At 54.2% G+C, this 18,209-nt stretch overlaps 1 protein-coding gene across 2 annotated transcripts in view; it reads right to left on the reverse strand.

The window, feature by feature from the left end:
* DSCAML1 (DS cell adhesion molecule like 1) overlaps window positions 1-18,209 on the reverse strand; it is a 289,234-nt gene that overhangs the window by 82,650 nt on the left and 188,375 nt on the right. For both annotated transcript variants that reach the window (XM_005299759.5, XM_065569156.1), the window contains exons 9-11: window positions 15,294-15,572; window positions 14,826-14,945; window positions 13,502-13,678 (exon numbers count right to left, since the gene is read on the reverse strand). In XM_005299759.5, coding sequence (XP_005299816.1) covers window positions 13,502-13,678; window positions 14,826-14,945; window positions 15,294-15,572 — 576 coding nt within the window. The remainder of the gene's footprint in view (window positions 1-13,501; window positions 13,679-14,825; window positions 14,946-15,293; window positions 15,573-18,209) is intronic.

Consider the following 18,209-nt stretch of genomic DNA (forward strand, 5'->3'; position numbering starts at 1 on the left):
GCTTCCCTGTCAGTGAAAGGGGGACAGCAGCACCTCCCTGCCACCCGGGCCTTGGGAACGGCGCCGAGATCCTAGCATTCAAGGGGCTACAGAAGTGAAAAGCACTGTAACAAATCTGTAGCCACCTTGGGCTTCCTGTTTGTCACAATGCTGCATGCCAGGCCAGGAGAAACTTCACAGCCCCACTGGAAACAGAACTACAGAACCTGCTGCCACAGCCCTTGGGCTAAAGGAGAATCTCTTAGCAGTAGAGGCCCCGTGACACACAACTGGGCAGCTCTGATTCCATCCAATCCACAGCACTGGTGTGTGCACACACTAGTCAGTGCATTCGTGTCAACTAGTCTGGTCATTGCATGCGGTGAGTTTGGATTTCTTTGGGCAGAGGGGCTCAATGTGGGGTCATATTTCATGCTTCATTCCAGCAGGTGCTAGCCACCCGCCTCGCCCAGCTGGCTACGATAGTCACTCCCGAGTCCCGCTTGGGCCCCGCTTTCATTGCATCCACCCTTCCAGAAACAGCCAATTGCCCCTGGAGCCACGGTCCTCTCAGAAGGGGAAGGGGGGAGATACCTGTTGCCACTGCAGCTGAGCTGTTATGCACTGGCCATTCCAGAAGCCCCATTTTCCTCTGCTGAACAGAGTCCATATCTCCCTCTAGTAGCTGTGGTTCACAGAGGTACGAATCCTAGCATTGGCCCAAGTGGTACAAGGTTGTGTTTGGGAGCAGGAGGTCTGGGTTCTAGCTGGCCACCCCACATGTGGATGGTGTAGCTGATAAACGTATGTCTTCCAAGAGCCAAGACGAGAAAAGATTAGGGGTGGATGAGTTCGCTGCACCCCCTGAGCTCAAACCACCCCGAGCCAGTGCGATGGGGCAGAGGAGAGGGAGACTCCTGGATCTCAAGGCAGCCTTCACCCCACAAAGCTTCCAGCCTCAGTGACTGCTGTCCTGCGGATTAGGCAGCATGAGTCTGGTAGTGAGATGAGCTGCCCCCGAAGCGCGTCTCTCCCCCAAAGAGAAGCAATAGGAAAAGACATAACAGATGCACAACGGAGCAAGGCAAAGCCAGGGCCATCCTGAAAGGGGTTAACGGCCAAGGCGCTACCCGCTGCAGACAGGTGACCTTTAGAGAGAGGACAGAGATTCCTGTGGTTACTGGTGCTTGCGTTGGTTACCCTGCGCCTCGGGGGACTGCTGCGCTGCACACAGCTTCTGGCGCATCTCTGCACAGACACACGCTCCCTGGTGGCCCCATGGTTCAGTTAACGGGAAGACTCAAAAGAGCAAGCGCAGAGTGAGACATACCCACCGAGCAGCCCCAGGAACAAGCGAAGTGCACAGCTGCCTCCCGCTCCACCCATCCGCAGTGCTGGCTTTTGTGGAACGGTTTCTAACAGAACTTTGCAGCCATCAGCTGACCTGCCCAGACCTCGCTTATCACCCTGATACCCCCATGGCCCAGCCAGCCTGCACCAGCTTCCTTAGCAGATGCCCCTGCAGAAAAAAGGGGTCAAGAGGCCAAAAAGACTTGTAAACAATAGGCACCAGGCACTGAAGGATCTGGCACACCACTGAGCTTTCAGATTTCCCCTCCATGGTGCTGCGCGTGTATGCTACATGCCAGGGGAGCAGTAAGAACATACAGCCCCGTGCACAGAGCAGAGATGGGCCTGGAACCACACACCCAAAATTTTGTGGGAGGAGGGGGTCCATGAATCCCATGAGCAGCCTCCACCTCTGAACTGGCAGCCCGGAATCAGCTCATTAGAAAGCAGCGGCCATGTCCAAACCTCTGTCTGGACTCCAGCTCTTTACAAATAACCCCAAACTTCAGGCTGTTTGCAATTCAGATCCAGATTGTGCAGCTGGAGCAGAGGAGGGAAAGGCCATGCATGTGGTTGGCAGGGACTGGTGCAAACCTTTTCTCCACTGCCTGCCTTGGAAGCTGTTCACAGCATGCCAAATTCAGGGTGCCACGTGCCAGTGCTCCTTGCGTGCCCAGCTGCAGAGCCCTCACTGAGTTACCACACACGTTCTCCTGTCTCCTGCCTGGGGGTGGGGCGACAGGAGCTGCAGAATGCGGCCGCCCCGGAATTCTGGTCTTTACACATCCAAAATTGGTCCTACAGAAAAGTGATCAACCAGCAAACCCGGCAGAGCCAGTCTCTGGGCAGGATGGGGGGCAAAGGGGGCATGGGAAAGATACACAAGGCTGCTCTGCAGCTGAGCAATTAGCCCATTTCCTTGGGAGCAGCGGGCTCGGAGGGCAGCTCTGTTGCAAGCTTTGCTTCGCTGACATGCACTTATTGATGTTTGATTAAAAGCAGCACAGTGGATGTAAACATATCAACTTCTCAGCGCTGCCGGGTTCCCGGGAGAGCAGCGTGCTGCCCAGAGAGGGGAAAGCAGCAAAACCAACACCACATACATTTTCCATTCTAATTTCCCACAGCCTGGATTGGCGCTCTGAGGATCAAAAAGGGAGCTAAAGGATTTCCTGCTGCACCAATTCTCCTTTGGCTGGCTAGGGCTGTGCACCCTCTACAACAGACATCTCTCCCTCGCTCCCCTGCCCTCTCACCGCTTTGGGCCTCTTTCCAGGAGGACGAGCCCCCCAGGGAGGGAGAAAGCCAATCTAACCAATGAAGTGCTGCACGGTTCCCGGGGGACGGGGAGTGGGGCAGAGAGTGAGCTGAGGGAAAAATCAATTTCAGAAACTAGACAGTTGTCAAGACATGGTGTCACCTGTTCCGGCCTGGGAAATGGCTCCACGGAGGCTCCCGCCACTGATTGGGGCTTGGCCACCTGGCAGACGCTTTACATTTTAATTCAACAGTAATGGAAATGCAGCCGCCAGCAGAACAGCTCAAACTCCTGCTCAAGGAGGAGACGGGAGACTGGAGCATGGGAGGTGATGGGGGAGTCAGGACTCCTGGGTTCTATTCCCACCTCTGGGAGGGAGAGTGGGTGCAGGGATGAGAGCAGGGGTGCAGAGAGCCAGGATGCCTAGCTTCTATTCCTAGCTCTAGGACAGACGATCGGCTACTGGTCAGAGAAACAGAAAGGGAGAGTCCGGTCTCTGCCCCCGACTTGCTGCGAGACTCTGGGAGATTCAGTGGACTCTTTATACTCACTTTATGGACAGGGAAACTGACATTTATCCCATTCCCAGGGGAGAAGTGAGGCTTAGTTAACTGATGCTTGCCAAGTGCCCTGAGTTTCTGGCCTGGGTGGATGGGCCATGGAAGGACAAAGTATTGTTAGAGGACACTTCGCTCACCCAGCGTCTGACCCTCTCGATTCACTCCTCCTGAACAGACGCCAGCCAAGGAGTCACAGCCTCGCTCACTGTGTGGCCCGTGGCCCTGTGGCTCGCTGAGGTAGCAGCCCATGTTCAGACTGTTTACACAAGATAGCGTGCTAGACTAAAGCCCCTGATTACCCACAGAACCAAACCAGCAGGCCAGGGTAAGCTCCCCCCAGGCCGCACTCTTCTGAGAGGCCGGCTCAGGGGGCCAGAGGGGAGAGGTCAGACCCCATGACCCCCACATCCTTCAGCCTTGCCCCTGAGGCACCAGCTAGAGAACAAGGGGCGATGTGTCTCTCCTGCCTGCCGGGAACCAGACTGACACCCCACGAACTCGAGACAGATGGCAAGGGGTGACGCCACAGCACAGTCAACCCGATGCTTCCACAAGTCATGAGCCAGGCCCCAATAGCATGAGACTGGCTTAAAAATAGTGAGATTAAAAATATAATAAATGGTGAGGTTTCTTTGCCTTCCGGTGTCTGAGTCTCTAGGATGCATTTGGGTCACATTTTCAGGCTATTTGCTACAACCAGGAAGGTTAGAAATTGACTTTTTATTTTAAAGGAAAGTGAAAATTCTCCTCTCATCACAGGACTCCAGGAGCTGGTGCTTTAGGAAAACACTGACTACTGCAGGACTCGTGATAAAGATGCGAGAATTGGTGATACAATAAAAGTGACACCTCCTCCCCCACCACGTACCCTAGAATTTCCCTTATTTCATTCCAAGTTCAAACCCTGCAGGGCACCTGTTCTGGATGCTCACTGAGCTGGAGCCAGGTGGGAAACTGGCTTCTGTCAGACACTGGAGCAGGACCAAACGCTGCCACTCAAGCTAATTAAATCATCGCATCTGTGCAAGGTTTGCTGCACCGTGGTTTCAGGAATTCCCCTGGCAGGGGCGCAGCCGGGGAAGGGGAGGAAGGGTTCTGACACGGCTTGTGGCTGTTGCTGCCTCTCAGCCCTCGCTGGGGATGGCTGGAAAGCTCCTGATGGAGGAAACCCTGGAAGCATCCACCTCCTTATGGAAGCTGGATACCGCGGCACGGAGGCTCGTCACTGGACACACAGGGGCTCGTTACGGCCTAGAGGACAGTGCCCTGGGCATGCGCGGCAGCGGTAGGGGCGTGTGGGACGGGTGTGCCAGGGAACAGCTCCAGGCTGGACTCACATTTCCAGCGTTAAGTGATGACATGCTGACTAATAACATTCCATGTGTCTATAGGCCCTTCCAGCCAAGACTCTCACAGCAAGTCAGTCACTTTTCCCTGGTTACGGGTCCTACAGGGACCCAGCATGCAGCTGGAGACACTGTGGTACAGAGGTGATGTGGTGCCCAAGGTCACATGATGAGGCATGGCTGGGACTGGAACCCAGGAGTCCTGACTGCCAGCTCCTGGCTCTGATGGCAAGGCCACACCCTGGGGAAACCGGGGGAGCAAGAAGCATCATTCAGATCTCCCACCCTGCCGTTGCTTCCCTAACCTCCCCTTGCAATATGAATTGGGGGCATGGGGCATCAGTGCCTCTGGGCCACAGGGATGGAGTCACATCGCCCTCCCCATGGCCTGGGCTCAGGCTGCGGAGAGTTGCTCTTTACAGCACGACTCTACCAGTCTCAGAAGGAAAAGTTCAGACAAGCAGCACCCCTTCCCCTCTGCGGGTGGAACGTCAATAACCCTTCTCGTGCAAGGTCTCTTGCCCTGGTCTCTCTCTGTTAATAATTTCCTCTCTCTGCCTACATGGTTTTGACAAGCGGCTGAGATTCCAGCTGAGCGTCCACCGTGGCATGGGCTGCGCTGAGCTCCCTGGGGGCAGAGGAGCTGCAAAGACGGTGAGGAGAGAGGCCCGAGAATCCACTCCACTGGCCTGATTCACCTGCAAGGCTCTTTTCCTGAGGCGTCACGCAGACTCCGTGGGCAGATGTTTCCTACCACACCAGCTCTCTCCTTCAGAGCAGTGTGCTGCCCAGCCCAGGTTGTGCAGTGCTGCCCGGCCCGGGGTTCGCTCCGCTCCCAGATCGCAGGCTCAAAGGAACCCACAGGCTCAAAGCAAAATCAGCACTTCTCATGCGTTCGACTGGAGACAGGAAGAGAACTCCCCCTTGTCTGCGGTAGATCTGCACTGCAATCAGACACCCACGGCTGCCCACGCCCGCTGACTGGCCTCACAGAGCTTGGGCTGGTGGAGATGTTCACGCTCAGCCTAGAGCCCAGTGCAAGGACCCTGTGAAGTGGGAGGTCCCAGAGCTCAGACTGCAGCCCGAGCTGGTACGTCTACACGGCACTGAAACAGCCCGCCCGAGTCAGCGACATGGGCCAGCTGTGAGTGTCTGACTGCAGTACAGACACCTCCAGCTCCATCCCCACCTCAGACCTGCATGTCGTGGCTCTGGCCCCAGCGTGGATTCTGGGCTGCTTGCGCCATGTTGTGGCATTTCAGCTTGTGGCGAGGATGGGGGAAGCCAGCACACCTGTGCGCAGGGCAGTTGGTGAGGGATTGAGGCGTGAGAGAGAGTAGGGAAAGCACAGAAGGGCCATAGGGCCGGTGAGGCCGGCACGGCCCCGCACCGCTGGGGTGGGCTGAGTGTAACCCAGCACCTAGTCGAGCCAGCTGAGGACCCCTGGCCCCTTATGACTTTCCGGTGACGTACTGCGCTGGAGTCGTGTCAGTGCAGGTGCGGAAAGGGCATTGAGAGGCGTCTGCACAAAGGTCTCAAATCCTCTCCGGCTTTCCCAGCAAAGCCCCAGACTCTCCCTCCCGGCAGCAGCCACAGAGGGACCGGAGACAGGTGAGCAGGAGGACAGCATCCCAAACTAACTGCCCACGTGGGAGTCAGATGGCATCCCTTGATACAAACGGTAGGCTGGACAGACAGACGGACAAGCCTGGGATCTAGCAGGGTGGCCCTGCCCTGGTAGGAAGATCTGCGGCCCGATATACAATGCTGTAGTACTCAAGGCGCTACCAAAGCGTCATGCCAGGAAAGAGCTTTTCCTTGTGGGGGAGGTGCCGGCACAGAAGAGTTTCTACCTTTATGTCTCCATTTGTCAGAGCTGCGGGTGCTCAGCCCCCAAGTCTGTGCCCTGTTTGTGACCCCGTTGGCTTCCTAGCACGGCCCACGGCAGGGTCAGGAGTTCAGCTGATATGCTAGAACGTGCCTTGTAGGGTGGTTGTTTTTTAAGGTTTCCTTTGGGAACCATTTTTCTGGCAGTTACTAAAATCTCCCCCTCCCCATGTCCTCATCTCCTCCCTCCAAACCACAAGCCAGAACAGCCCCCTCCTCCCCAAACAGCATTTCCTTTTCTTGTTTTTCCCTTGTGTGTCCCTGTTTCTTGTTAACAAGACACAGACAAGAGGCTGATCCCATTTGGTGGGCAGAGATAAGATTGCTACAAAGGGAATTGTCAACGCGCTGTGTGTTCTGCCATCCCGAGCCCGGGCCGGGGGTAAGGAAAGCAGCGCCACGCTGGAGTGACAATCGAATGCAAACCACAACAAAGAATGATGCTTTTTTTAAGAGCTGGCTCTGTGATGTTAATTTGATTGCACCCATTTCAGCTTCTTGTCTACACTGATTAGCTGAGTTTCACCTGAAGCATGAGATTAATTCAAATTGCATGGAAGCAATCAGTTATGCTCTTGGAGTACTGACAGCGAACCTCCAAATACATCCCAGCGTGGTGCCTCTGCTGGGCTGCTGGCAGGGAGCACGCATGTGCCAGAGCGGGGGCACACGCACGTGCACACTGGCTCCCAACTCCCGCTTAGGGCCTTGGCCAGGCCAGGTGCTGAGCGCCCTCCAGCACCCGGGGACTTTCAAAGGGAGCTGAGGGTACTCAGCGTCTCGAACGAGGAGCTCCACACCCAGCAAGATCCACACCTAGAGCTTCCACCGTGCCCCCCGGCCCCAGCGAGAAGGGGTTTCTAAGTGCCTGTATAAAGGGCGAGTCTCCCTTTTGCTGCACGCTTTCAATCCTGCCCTAGCTCACTACATGGCCTCAGCCTAGGCCCGACAGAAGGTCTGTGAACCACTACAGCGCCTGGGACAGACTGGCTGCCTGGCAGCCACGCACTGGCCAGGAGAGGCTCAGGCACCCAAATGACTGGAGTGCAGCGCATCGACACAGCTCACGTCAGAATTGTGCCCGGCTACAGCTTTCAACGGTCGCTCTCCTGAGCACTACCTTTAAAGGGACAAAACGTACGGTAATAGTCCCATGCTGGGAATTGGTTAATAGAGATGAAAACAGCTGTTTGGATAGTTAACTTCCCCCGCAGCGTTTGCAAGCTGCAGGCCAGTTGCCACACCATTGCTCACACGGGGTAGTATCGTCCTCCATAAGTAGCCCCATCGCCTTCGGCCTGCCTCACAGCAGACAGGACAACTCAGAGTCAGGACATCGTAATCTGTCCTCAAGCACTGCACGAAGGCCAGGGAGAAAACTGACAGATTTCTGCTCGCTGTCCAGCTAAGACAGTGCAGAAACCTAAAAAAGAGCATTACGGGTGAAACACAAATCTGATTCTTAAAACTCCTGGAATTTTACACAAGGAAGGGTTTTTTGTTTGTTTTAAATCGTTATTTTAAACTTGACAGCATCACCTTACATTTGCCTCCAACACACACAGAGCAAAAATTCTCTTTAGAAAACCCTGCACATAAATTCACTATGTTATCATCACACACTTACAGCCAAGCGTGGGCCCCATTGTGCCGGGGCGGTACAGACACTCCCTGGCCTAAAGAGCTACACAAATAGGAGGGTGCTGCTCCCCCGAGTGCGAGGCTGGCCTATGCGCTAACAGTCTAGGCTTTGATGAAGCCGTCAATAAAATGATGCTTTTATCTTATGAAGTCTGAAAATCCATAGTCCAAAAAGAAGCACAATGGTATCAAAACTTCCGTTCCCACCCTCTTGTCATCTCTCCGGCCCCCACTCATTCTGCGGCGGCATGTCAGAGACATTGGGGAACACGGACAGTTAGACGGAGGCCCAAAGAGACCTCTGCCCTGTGGGCTTTTTAAGCACTTCTGATCTCATGCGCCGCAGACTCCGCCGAAGAGGGAAGCTGTTTCAGATGCTTTTCCACTTCTCTGTAAATGCTGTAGACATACTGATTGCTGGCCTATTATCCAGACACTTGATCATCTCTCCAAAGGAAAGGTGATGGCCCTCTGCAATCTTCAATATTGTACTCGTGTCATTGTCAAACCAGCTGACAGGGAACGGGGTTGGGGGAGGGAGGAGAGGTAGCAAAGGCGGCGGACGGACGCAGTACTGCCTGAAAATGAGCTCAAGCCACTGGAGGGGGGACTAGGGCAGGGTCTGACAGCCACTGAAGGCCGCACCCCCTCTCCAAAATGTGTCTTGCAAACAGCCACCCGAGCTGTCCCGCGGCGCTGTTGGTTTTCACTCTTGCTGCCGTGTTTTCTGCACACACAAAGCGTGTCCCTTTAAGTCTCTGCACCTTTTAGTTCAGATTAGCGGGAACACGAATGAACAGATGCAGCATCTCCCCAAGAGAGCACAGTGTGTGACTTGTTCTGCTGCAGCAGCCATCTTGAAGCAGAAATCTGTATCCGAAAATGGAGGCCCTCCAAGCTGATGGGCCGGCAGGGTCCTCAGGAAGGTGATGGGACAGCTGCCTTAACAGTTTCACTGCAGCACACTCCACAAGAGAGCGGCAAGGCATGGCCCAGACAGAACGACAGACACAGCTTTCTCAGCCTGCTCCTCCTCTCCCCTCAACTTACCGATACGAGCTGCGTTCACCTGGCTAGGATCTGTGCTGCAGCAGAGGCAGGACTATCAGAGATCACTCCTGGGCTGGCAAGGAGAGAATGCACCTGGCCTTTGCACTGCAGACACAGAACAAGGGTACAGGAGCAGCCTCAAATCATCCCCAGGGGAGATGCCCCATCTCTTAAGCGCAGCACGTACACACCGGACCAGATGCTCAGTGGATGCAAACTGGCATCGCTCCATCACAGCAACATGCACCGAATTCCCACCCAATGAGGATCAGGCCCCCTCTCTCTCGACACCCAGCATGGTGCAGAATTGTGCTCCCGCTCCTTTGATCTCCTCACCGGCACTCTGCTCTCTGAACCGTCCCCCAGGCTTACTTCTCCCATTCCAAACACCTGAGCAACGGTTAACACCTGCCTTTCCCCCTTTAGTAAACTCAGCCTGCTACCAAAAACACTTCCCCTAAAACGTGAAACTTTCTTGCCAAAATTACACTGGCCCAGGACAGGTGCTATCCGGAGCAGGCTCAATGACTGGGTTAAGGGCACAGGGAATAAAATAGATCAATACTGAATTTGCATTTCCAGAGGGAAACCCCCAAGTTTTAAGAGCCTCTCATGTCTCAATCGACCCAAGAGAGACTCACCGACTGTCATGTTCTGAACAGAACAGCATCCCCCTCCTCCCCTCCCCGGTGTCTCTGTGGGAAGAACCATACCAACATTAACAACAATTACTTGGGATGCTTACACAAAAGCTTCTACAAACCCCAAGGCACTTTACTAACCATAAATTGTGCCAAACCATCTCTGTGATGCCTGTAGCATTATCCCCATCTAACAGGTGGGGAAACAGAGACTGGCCCAGGATCATACAGCAAGCCAGCGGCTGAGCGGAGACAAGCACCCAAGAGTCCGGACCACTAGACAATACTCCTTCAGGAGCGCACATACGTTCTGTCCCGCAGCCTGGGAGCTGTCACGCAGCCCGGTACTACCTTCTGCCCACTGGCAGGCTCTCACAGCTTCCACCCAGTGTTTGTTAAAGGCAGGAAAGAAGGGTTGAGAAAAGGCAACCCAAGGGGTTAAACTTCCAAGGAGGATAGAACCCGAGCCATTTTCTTCACTTGCCAACTGAAAAAATCTTTCTGGGGCTGGTGAGTTCGCAGGGCTCCAAGCCCCCCCCATAAATCCCTACATGGGACACTCTCCCCATTCTGGGGATCTGCACAGTGCCCATCACTGCAGTATCTGGGCACGTAGCACATAGACACAGAACCTTCCCCACATATAAGCCACCTCTGGACCCTTCTCAGCCACGTGGCTTTAAAAGGCCAGTCCCCATCTCTCTTCCGCACACAAGCACATTTTGTTTGGACTCTGATTAACTTTCATTTGACTCCATCCACAGCGACCTGCCTTTAAATGAAAGCTCGCACTGATCTCACTTTAATTGGCCTGACATTTCGCTAAACAAAATCAAAAAAATGAAACAAAACAAAGAACCCTTATAACGTTTAATTGGCTGTGGCGCTTTGTCTACCTAGTCAGTCGAGCCTTTTCAAAGGCTGCCGAGGTCTCCGAGAAACCTAAGAGCACATGCATAATAAGGGTATGTGCTATTCAAGTCAGCAAGCAACCTGTCCTGGGATGCAATTACACAAGGTAGCGGGGATGAGGCGACAGTTCACACTCGGCACAGTTCTGCACATTCACTCTGGATTAATCGCCTGAGCTTTGTACCTGCATTTTATTGAAGTATTTTGTTTGAAGTTGCTCTTTTCAATTAATCAATCCACAGGAGAAATTAACACATGTGAGGGAAGGGAGGGAAAGACCTTGGTGAAGGGGCTACCAGAGCCAGTCTGTTCATTTCATTTTTTCGACCAATTTTGAACATCTGAGTCCTGCCTGGGAACTGATAAGCGCTGGGTGCAGGGATTCGGGAATGCCAAGCTAGGGAGGCCAGCCCCAGCTGGAGTTGGGGCGGCCGCATGGCCCAGGCTAGGGCAGACTCAATCATGTGTATTTTGTAATGAAAACCTTGGTGCATACAAGTACAAATAGGAGACCCTGGGTGCAGTAAGCATCAAGTGCTGGCTGGCCCCATTTAAAGCTAGTGGAAATAATCCCCCAACTCCTACCAAACCTGAGCACAGCCAGATTCAACCTGCTGGCAGACAGCCTCAAGACGTGGGACAGGCTGGGCCTGGACCAGTGAGTGGGTCTAAAACCTCTGTCCAACCCCTGCCAGTCCCCTAATATGCCACCATAAGGGTCTGATCCTATGAGCCCTTATGCACAGGAGTAACTTTAATTTACTTCAATGGCACTACTCACATGAATAGACAGGCATAGATTTACTCACATGTATTTTCTGGATTGAGGCTTTATAACCAACCGGCTTGGGGGAAGATGCATCTTCAATAATAAAAATCATGAAGGGACAGATCCTGAAGTCCTCACTCAGGCAACGCTCTGATTGACTCCACTAAGAGTTGTGTACGTGCAAGGACTAAGGGGAAAGCGTGGGCCATTAATGGTTAGCCTGCCCAGACTGCCTTTCTCCCCGTGGATCTCAAAGACTTTACTTGTGCTAATTAGCTTACCAAAGCCGTGAAGGGCTCCGCACTGGAACGGAACAGGACAGCTGTTCAGCCACACACAGCAACGCTACGTTCTTTAAAGGCAGGAAGTACCAACCTGTGAAATTTGGTGACTAAATAGCTCAAAGGGCTCGCTGCAGCCCTGAGTGATATTGTTTCACAGCCTGGTAATAAAGCCCTGAACATCTGACGATCTGCAACGGAGCCGTGACACGGTCTTAACTCGAGTGACAGGAGTGAACCACTGCAGTAATGGGCACAGTTGGGATATTCTTCTGCTTCTTTCAGATTTCAGCTCTTGCAACAACAAAACTAAACCAAAAGGAGCTGGAGATTATCTATTGCACTGACAGCAGCGAGCGAGGAATCCAATACGCGTGCAGGGCGAACAAGGTGTCTAACAACACTGCCAGGCCCATGCGCAGGGAGTTAGCAAAGCTATTTCCCTGCCTCCTTTCCCCTCGGATGATGTCGATTGATTGCCCGGTTTTATTAAGGACAAAGTGTTTTTTGATAGTGTAAGGGAAGCAGCTCCCCGGGGATAGGAATCAATCCCTCTTTCAGCTCCCTCTGCATTGATTGCCAGGAATTCGCGTGCTGCTCTGCCGAGGCGGGAAGGGCTTTGCGTGCGATAAAGAATCTCCAAATATAAAAGGAGGGAGGGAGCTATCAGATGACACTGCCCCGAGCTGGCGGAGACACACCGCTCCAGCGAGGAGAGCTTGGCCCGCAGCCAGCACACATGGGCTGGGCTGCACAGCGATCCCCTGCACCAGGTAGCCACACATAGGATTGAAAATGACCAGGTGTCGTCTTTAGTGCCCAGGAGTTTTGGAACTTTACCCTCCACCCGGCCCCCGGGGATTCGATTTAAGACCGAGCTGGGGCATGAGGCAGTGGAGGAGAGACACAGGCCCAGAGACGCAGGGGACATAAACCCACCTAGACGCTGCTTTTCTCACTCCCCTCTGCTTGCCAACCCCCGCAGCACACTAGGTGCTGTACAGACAGGAGACAAGGCACCCCCTGAAATCTAAGAAAATTTGACCCCCAAAACCAGATGTTGAGATGCAATCCTGGCAGCCTGTAAAGGGCCCCATTCACCCCTGCAGAACCCCACTGATCCCCTCACCAAGGGCAACTGCCCCCACACTCTGCAGCATAACCACTCCCACAATGGCCCCAGGATCTCTGTACCAGCCATTCAGCTCTCTGGGTGCCCCTGCTGGTGGGGGAAAGGTCCCCCGAGGGAGAGCTGATCAAAAACATTTGAAATTTCGATAACATTCTTTGTCAAAACTTCCAGCTGGAAAAATTTTCTGTGAAAATCAAATAACCTGACAGACAACCTCCAAGCAGCAGGGACCACCTCCACTGTTACGTAGTCTGTGCATTCCACGGAGACCCTCTAGCCAGTTTCCCCAGCTCCCTAGGTTTTACCACACACATGTCTCCAATGCCTGAGTCTCTCTTCTCTCTCTGGTGTTTCTAGGGACTCTGCATTCCAATTTCCTGAGCTCACTGGAACCCCGGCTTTCCTGGCATCCCGGCCGCATCCTGACGCCCAGCACACAATGTGGCTCCTCAAGTAACTGACCTCCTCCCTTCCCCACTGTGCTGCTGTCCTTTCCCCACATTTGCTCTCTCCCTCCAAACATTGCAGGCCACACAGGTTAGGGGGCACATCAAACACTGCATCTGTTCCCTGCTTCCCCTCGTCTTTCCTCTCTGCATTCAGTTGGAGGGGGGGACTTCTCCCCTCTGCCCCCTGGCTGGTTCACCCCTGCTCTCCCCACCTCGGACGCGCTGTGAAATGGCTGAGTTACTTACTCTTGACGGTGAGGAACATGGACTTGCTGATGTCCGTCCCCACGCCGTTGCTGGCCTGGCAAAGGTAATAGCCGATGTCCTCCTCCAGCACGTGGCGAATGAGCAGTGAGCTGTTGGGAAGGATTTGAATGCGGCCCGTGAGGGGCACAGGATGGTACTGCTGGGGGTTCCCGCTTCCTAGGAGGAGACACGAAGAAACAATCCTCAGAGGACACAGCTAAGGCAGAGAAGGTTTAGGGGCACCTGAGACTGGTATTGTCTGTTGCTTTGAAATGTCCCCCAGATTTCTAACACGTCCCCCTCAGCCTTCCCTGACATCCCTCTACCCAGAGACGTTCAAGAGAAAAGACAGCTGCCATTGCTGGGAGAGTCCCATAGAGAGCACGAGCTCCCGGCTGGGTCTGCACGCTCGGCTGCCTGCCGTGCGCAGGCTCAGAACCCGGCTCGCACCACCGTCCACGATGGCGGGCGGATAAAAGACGTAGGCCACCAGCAAAAGTGGCACCAGACTGGCTTCACCTCCCTCCACAGCACAGAAGAAGGGGAAAATAGCCATGCCTGCTGGGGAGAGGGAGAGATTTAAATGCGTCAAGCTTCACAATGGCACCCCCAGAACGGCATCCAAGCGCCAGCAGCAGCTGCGGTAGAAGAGTGAACTTCCAGGCCGGACAGGCTGAAAAGCCCCAGGACAGAGATGCGAGGAAAGGTCTGGTTACAAGACGCTGACCTGCACGGGGATTTTACAAACCATCAGCGCTCTCTCCCATGAGCCCTTGCGGATGGGCCCCGAGGGCTGAGCACTATCGGCAGCACGCTGTGCCAGGGTGCGTGTGGCAGGGAGGGGCTGCAGCCCACAGGGGCCAGCGGAGAAAAGGGTTTCTATTTCCTTTCTAAAATGCCTGGTCAGTCTCCTCAGCTCTCCTCTGGAACGGGCTCAGAGGCTGGTGCAAGGAGGAAGACACATATGCAGGCTCCGTGCACAGCCATGTGTGGCACGCTTACAAGTTGGCCCCTTCACACGATGGGCTCTTGCACTAGCGGAGCGGGTGGGATCCTAGTGAGCTATAATCCCAGTTGAGCAATATCACATGCTGCCTTAGCAAGGGGGTGCTAGACAACTACCGGATAGTGACTAGCCTTGAGGAGAGCCCCTGTAAGGGCTGTCATGGGACAGGAAACCCCCACAGAGAGGAGCGGCCTTGGTCACTGCCATGTGCCTTTTCACTCCTCAAGTGTCCCCTTCGCCCAGGCAGAGCAGCCACCGCGAACGGGCCCTTCCCCCAGCCAGGCATCACACGCGTGAGAGACCATCGCTCACACCTACCTTTTGCATGCTTCCACATGACCTTGGGAGGGGGATACCCATCCACAGAGCAGTTCAACACCCCTGCTTTGCCATAGATGCCGTCCTGGTTGTTGGGCTGGACCACGAAACGAGGCGGCACTGGGGAAAGTGAAAGAACAGCATGATCACCATGGCTCTTGGCGGGCTCATCTCGCTGATTCAGCGGCACACGCCTCCTGCCCGTACCGCTGCAGTCTCACCGGTGCGGTCTCTGTCCTGCTGCCTCGTTTCAAACCCCACCTGCAGCGCTCTTTTCTCTCCCATCTATGCCTCTGAATGTCTCTCTCCTCCCGCCATCCTCTACGTCCGTCTCACTCACCCCCAAAGAGGGCACAGGCTGCTTTGGTTTATCAACTGCCCCACCCAGGAACAAGGCCCTAACAACAGATGATGCTCAGAGGACAGAACTACAAGCGTGCACAGCCCCGCCCCGCCCCAAGCTCTCACCTCGCACGATCAGCTGCCGCTCACGGCTGACGGTGGCAGCGGCGTTGCTGGCGATGCACGTGTAGTTGCCGTTGTGCTTGAGGGAGACGCTGGAGATCTGCAGGGAGCTCATGAACTCTTTGCTCTCGATAGTGACCCCCGAGCCAGAGATGATCACCTGCCCATCCTTCCGCCAGGTGATGCGGATGGGCATATCCCCCGAGGAGACCACGCAGGGGATGTAGAGGAGCTGGCCGATGGAGGCCGGTGGGAACTCGAAGGGCTGGATCAGGGGAGGGACTGGCAAGGCAAGGAGCAAAACAATGAGGAGCCTGGTTTGGAAGAAGGACCCAGAATCATTTAAAAATTCATCCTGAAAGTCCCTGGGGCAAATTCAGCCCTGTGGGGAGTAGACCCAACTCCTACGGCGTCCAAGGAGCTGCTGCACCCATTCACACTGTGGGGAACCGAACCCAGCACCTTCCTTGTGCCCCATGAGCCCCACTCACGGTGGGTGTATCGGTTCCATTTTGCTGACCCACCACGTCATGCCAGGGCAATTTAACATGTCTTTAAGGGGCCCGCCTGGCCGCAAGTTGAGGGCTCTGTGCCATGAGTGATGTTATGTCTCATGGCGACATCTGTGACAAATCTATCGTCACATCAGCCAAGATGGCCCTCATTGCTGGAAACAAGGAGGTTTTTATTCCAACAGTTAGCCCTCTCAGCAGAGAATGGAAGATGTCTATGAGTAGGGAACTAAGGGACACTTCATCCATCTCAAAGAACCACAGTCTACGTTAGATACAGACAAATCCCGAGGGATCAGATCCACCAGGCACCCACATGGGAAGGTCTGCACTGAACCCCTCTGTGTGTGCTGGCTGAAATTCCTCCGCAGCGTTTATCTGCTGCTAGCAAAGCACTTTGATGCTTTTCTTGAAGGCAAAGGCTACCAGACCAACCATTATCTTTATGAGAACTTTAGGGCTTGTCTCCACTTCAAACGCGGCGCTGCTGTAGCACCTCAGTGAAGACACTACCTACACCAAGGGAGGGGTTCTCCCCTTGGCAGAGGTAATCCACCTCCCTGTGGGGCCGGAGCTAGGTTGACAGGAAAATTCTCCTGTTGACCCAGCGCTGTCTACACTGGGGGCGAGGTCGGTTTAACTGCGTCGCTCAGAGGCGAGGATTTTTCACACCTGAGAGAGCGACGATGTAATTATACCAACATAATTTCCTAGTGTAACCCATGCCTGAGACAACGGCAGTATCTCCAGCCAACGGCAGGAGGGGAAGGCAAGGAGCAAGAGGTAGACAATTGGCTTAACAAGGCCCAGCACCTGGTAGATGTGCTCTCCTTTCAGCAGGCTCCATAATTAAATTAACCGGCTGCCAATTGTCTCCTTGGCAGAAATAAGACGCTGTTTTCTTTGAAAGCTGAAGCCCCTAACCGGGAACTGATCCACATGATGCAACATGTGCACCTTCAGCTCCTTTCTTCTCCAGCTATCCAGGGCCCATCACTGCCGTGCCTGGCCCCAGTAAGGACAGGGACGGAGCTCTGAGAGGGGGTGCGGAGACAGAGGTGGGGAACCATCCATTCATGGCATAAATCATTGTTAACGTGTTCTCTAGCGAAACACTATTTTCACACACACCGTGAGCGGGAGCCTCCCGGGATGGTGGCATTGCTGGGGCCTGGATGGGGGACAGGGAGGTCTCAAGCAGAGATTGGGGACGTGCCAGCAAGGCAGTTGCAGGTGTCACCTTCCCAGCACTAGCCCCTCCTTGCAGGTCGAAGCGGCGGGAGAGGTTGGAACAGGTGAGTGTGACAGGAGGGGGGCTGAAAGCACTGGTGTCCAAAGGTGATTCTAGCACATCCTCTGCAAGTGTGCAAGCCTGAGTGTGTCCATTGCACTCTTCCCAAGTCAGTCCAGCAGGCACTGGCATTATCCCCCTGCTCGGTTATGCGGAGCTTGCATTTCAACCCTTGTTCTCTTCCTCACTTTCAAGCTGCCCATCCTCCCCTCTTTGAGCCAAATCTTTAGTCACGGGATCTTTAACAGCAGAATGCCAATACTACTAAGAGCCTTTTGCTGGCATCTTCTGTTTGAGGATTAATGAAGGCTCCCAACCTCCAACGATGTAAGACAATATCACTACCCCATTGTACAGATTGGGAAGACTGAGGGTCTGGGAGGTAACCTGCCTAAGGCTACGTGCCTGTGGCTGATCTGGAAACAGAACCGAGGAAACCTGGCTCCCGCTCCCTCCCATAGCCTGACACCGCTCTTTTGTGGTAGGCGGGAAGGAAGCCAGAGCTAACGTTATTCCCCAGGCCAGTGGCTAAATGAAATGCAAGGAGGTTCTGGTTTAGCCGCTTTCTAACAACAAGAGCATCTCTCCCTTCGTGGTTCTGAGATACTGCTCCCTCACCACACCCCCATGGTGCAATGCCAGGACAGCCCCTCTCCTGCCATCCTATACAGTAGTCAGGGAATTGCAGAGAACAGGAGGTAACCAGATAACTGCTACCCTGCTCGCAGCTTCCCTGAAACACAAACTGCAGCGAAGGAGCCGACAGTACGAAGCGCCAGGCTCAGTCCAAGCCCTGGGATGTTGAGCAGATAGAGGCAGGAGAACCTCTTTCCAATGGGACGAGCCTGCTCCATTCGGTCAGCTGCAGAGGAATGACTCAAGAAACTGGAGCCATGGAGCCAGCAGTGCCTGTTTTCCATAATTAATGAATAATTAATTGGGTATGCTCTGCAGTCTATTGCAGAGGGGAGGAGGGTTTGTGTATCCGTGCAATACTCTCTCCCAGCACACCCCACAGGCCTCTTTAAACACCAACAGAACAACACAGCCCCAGCAAGAATTCGGCAGAGGAACCTCCCCAGTTCTAACTCTCCTTGACACCAGCCTGCGCTTAAA

The sequence above is a fragment of the Chrysemys picta genome, chromosome 16 (genome assembly GCF_011386835.1).
Source record: "Chrysemys picta bellii isolate R12L10 chromosome 16, ASM1138683v2, whole genome shotgun sequence".
In the NCBI taxonomy this organism is placed as follows: domain Eukaryota; kingdom Metazoa; phylum Chordata; order Testudines; family Emydidae; genus Chrysemys; species Chrysemys picta.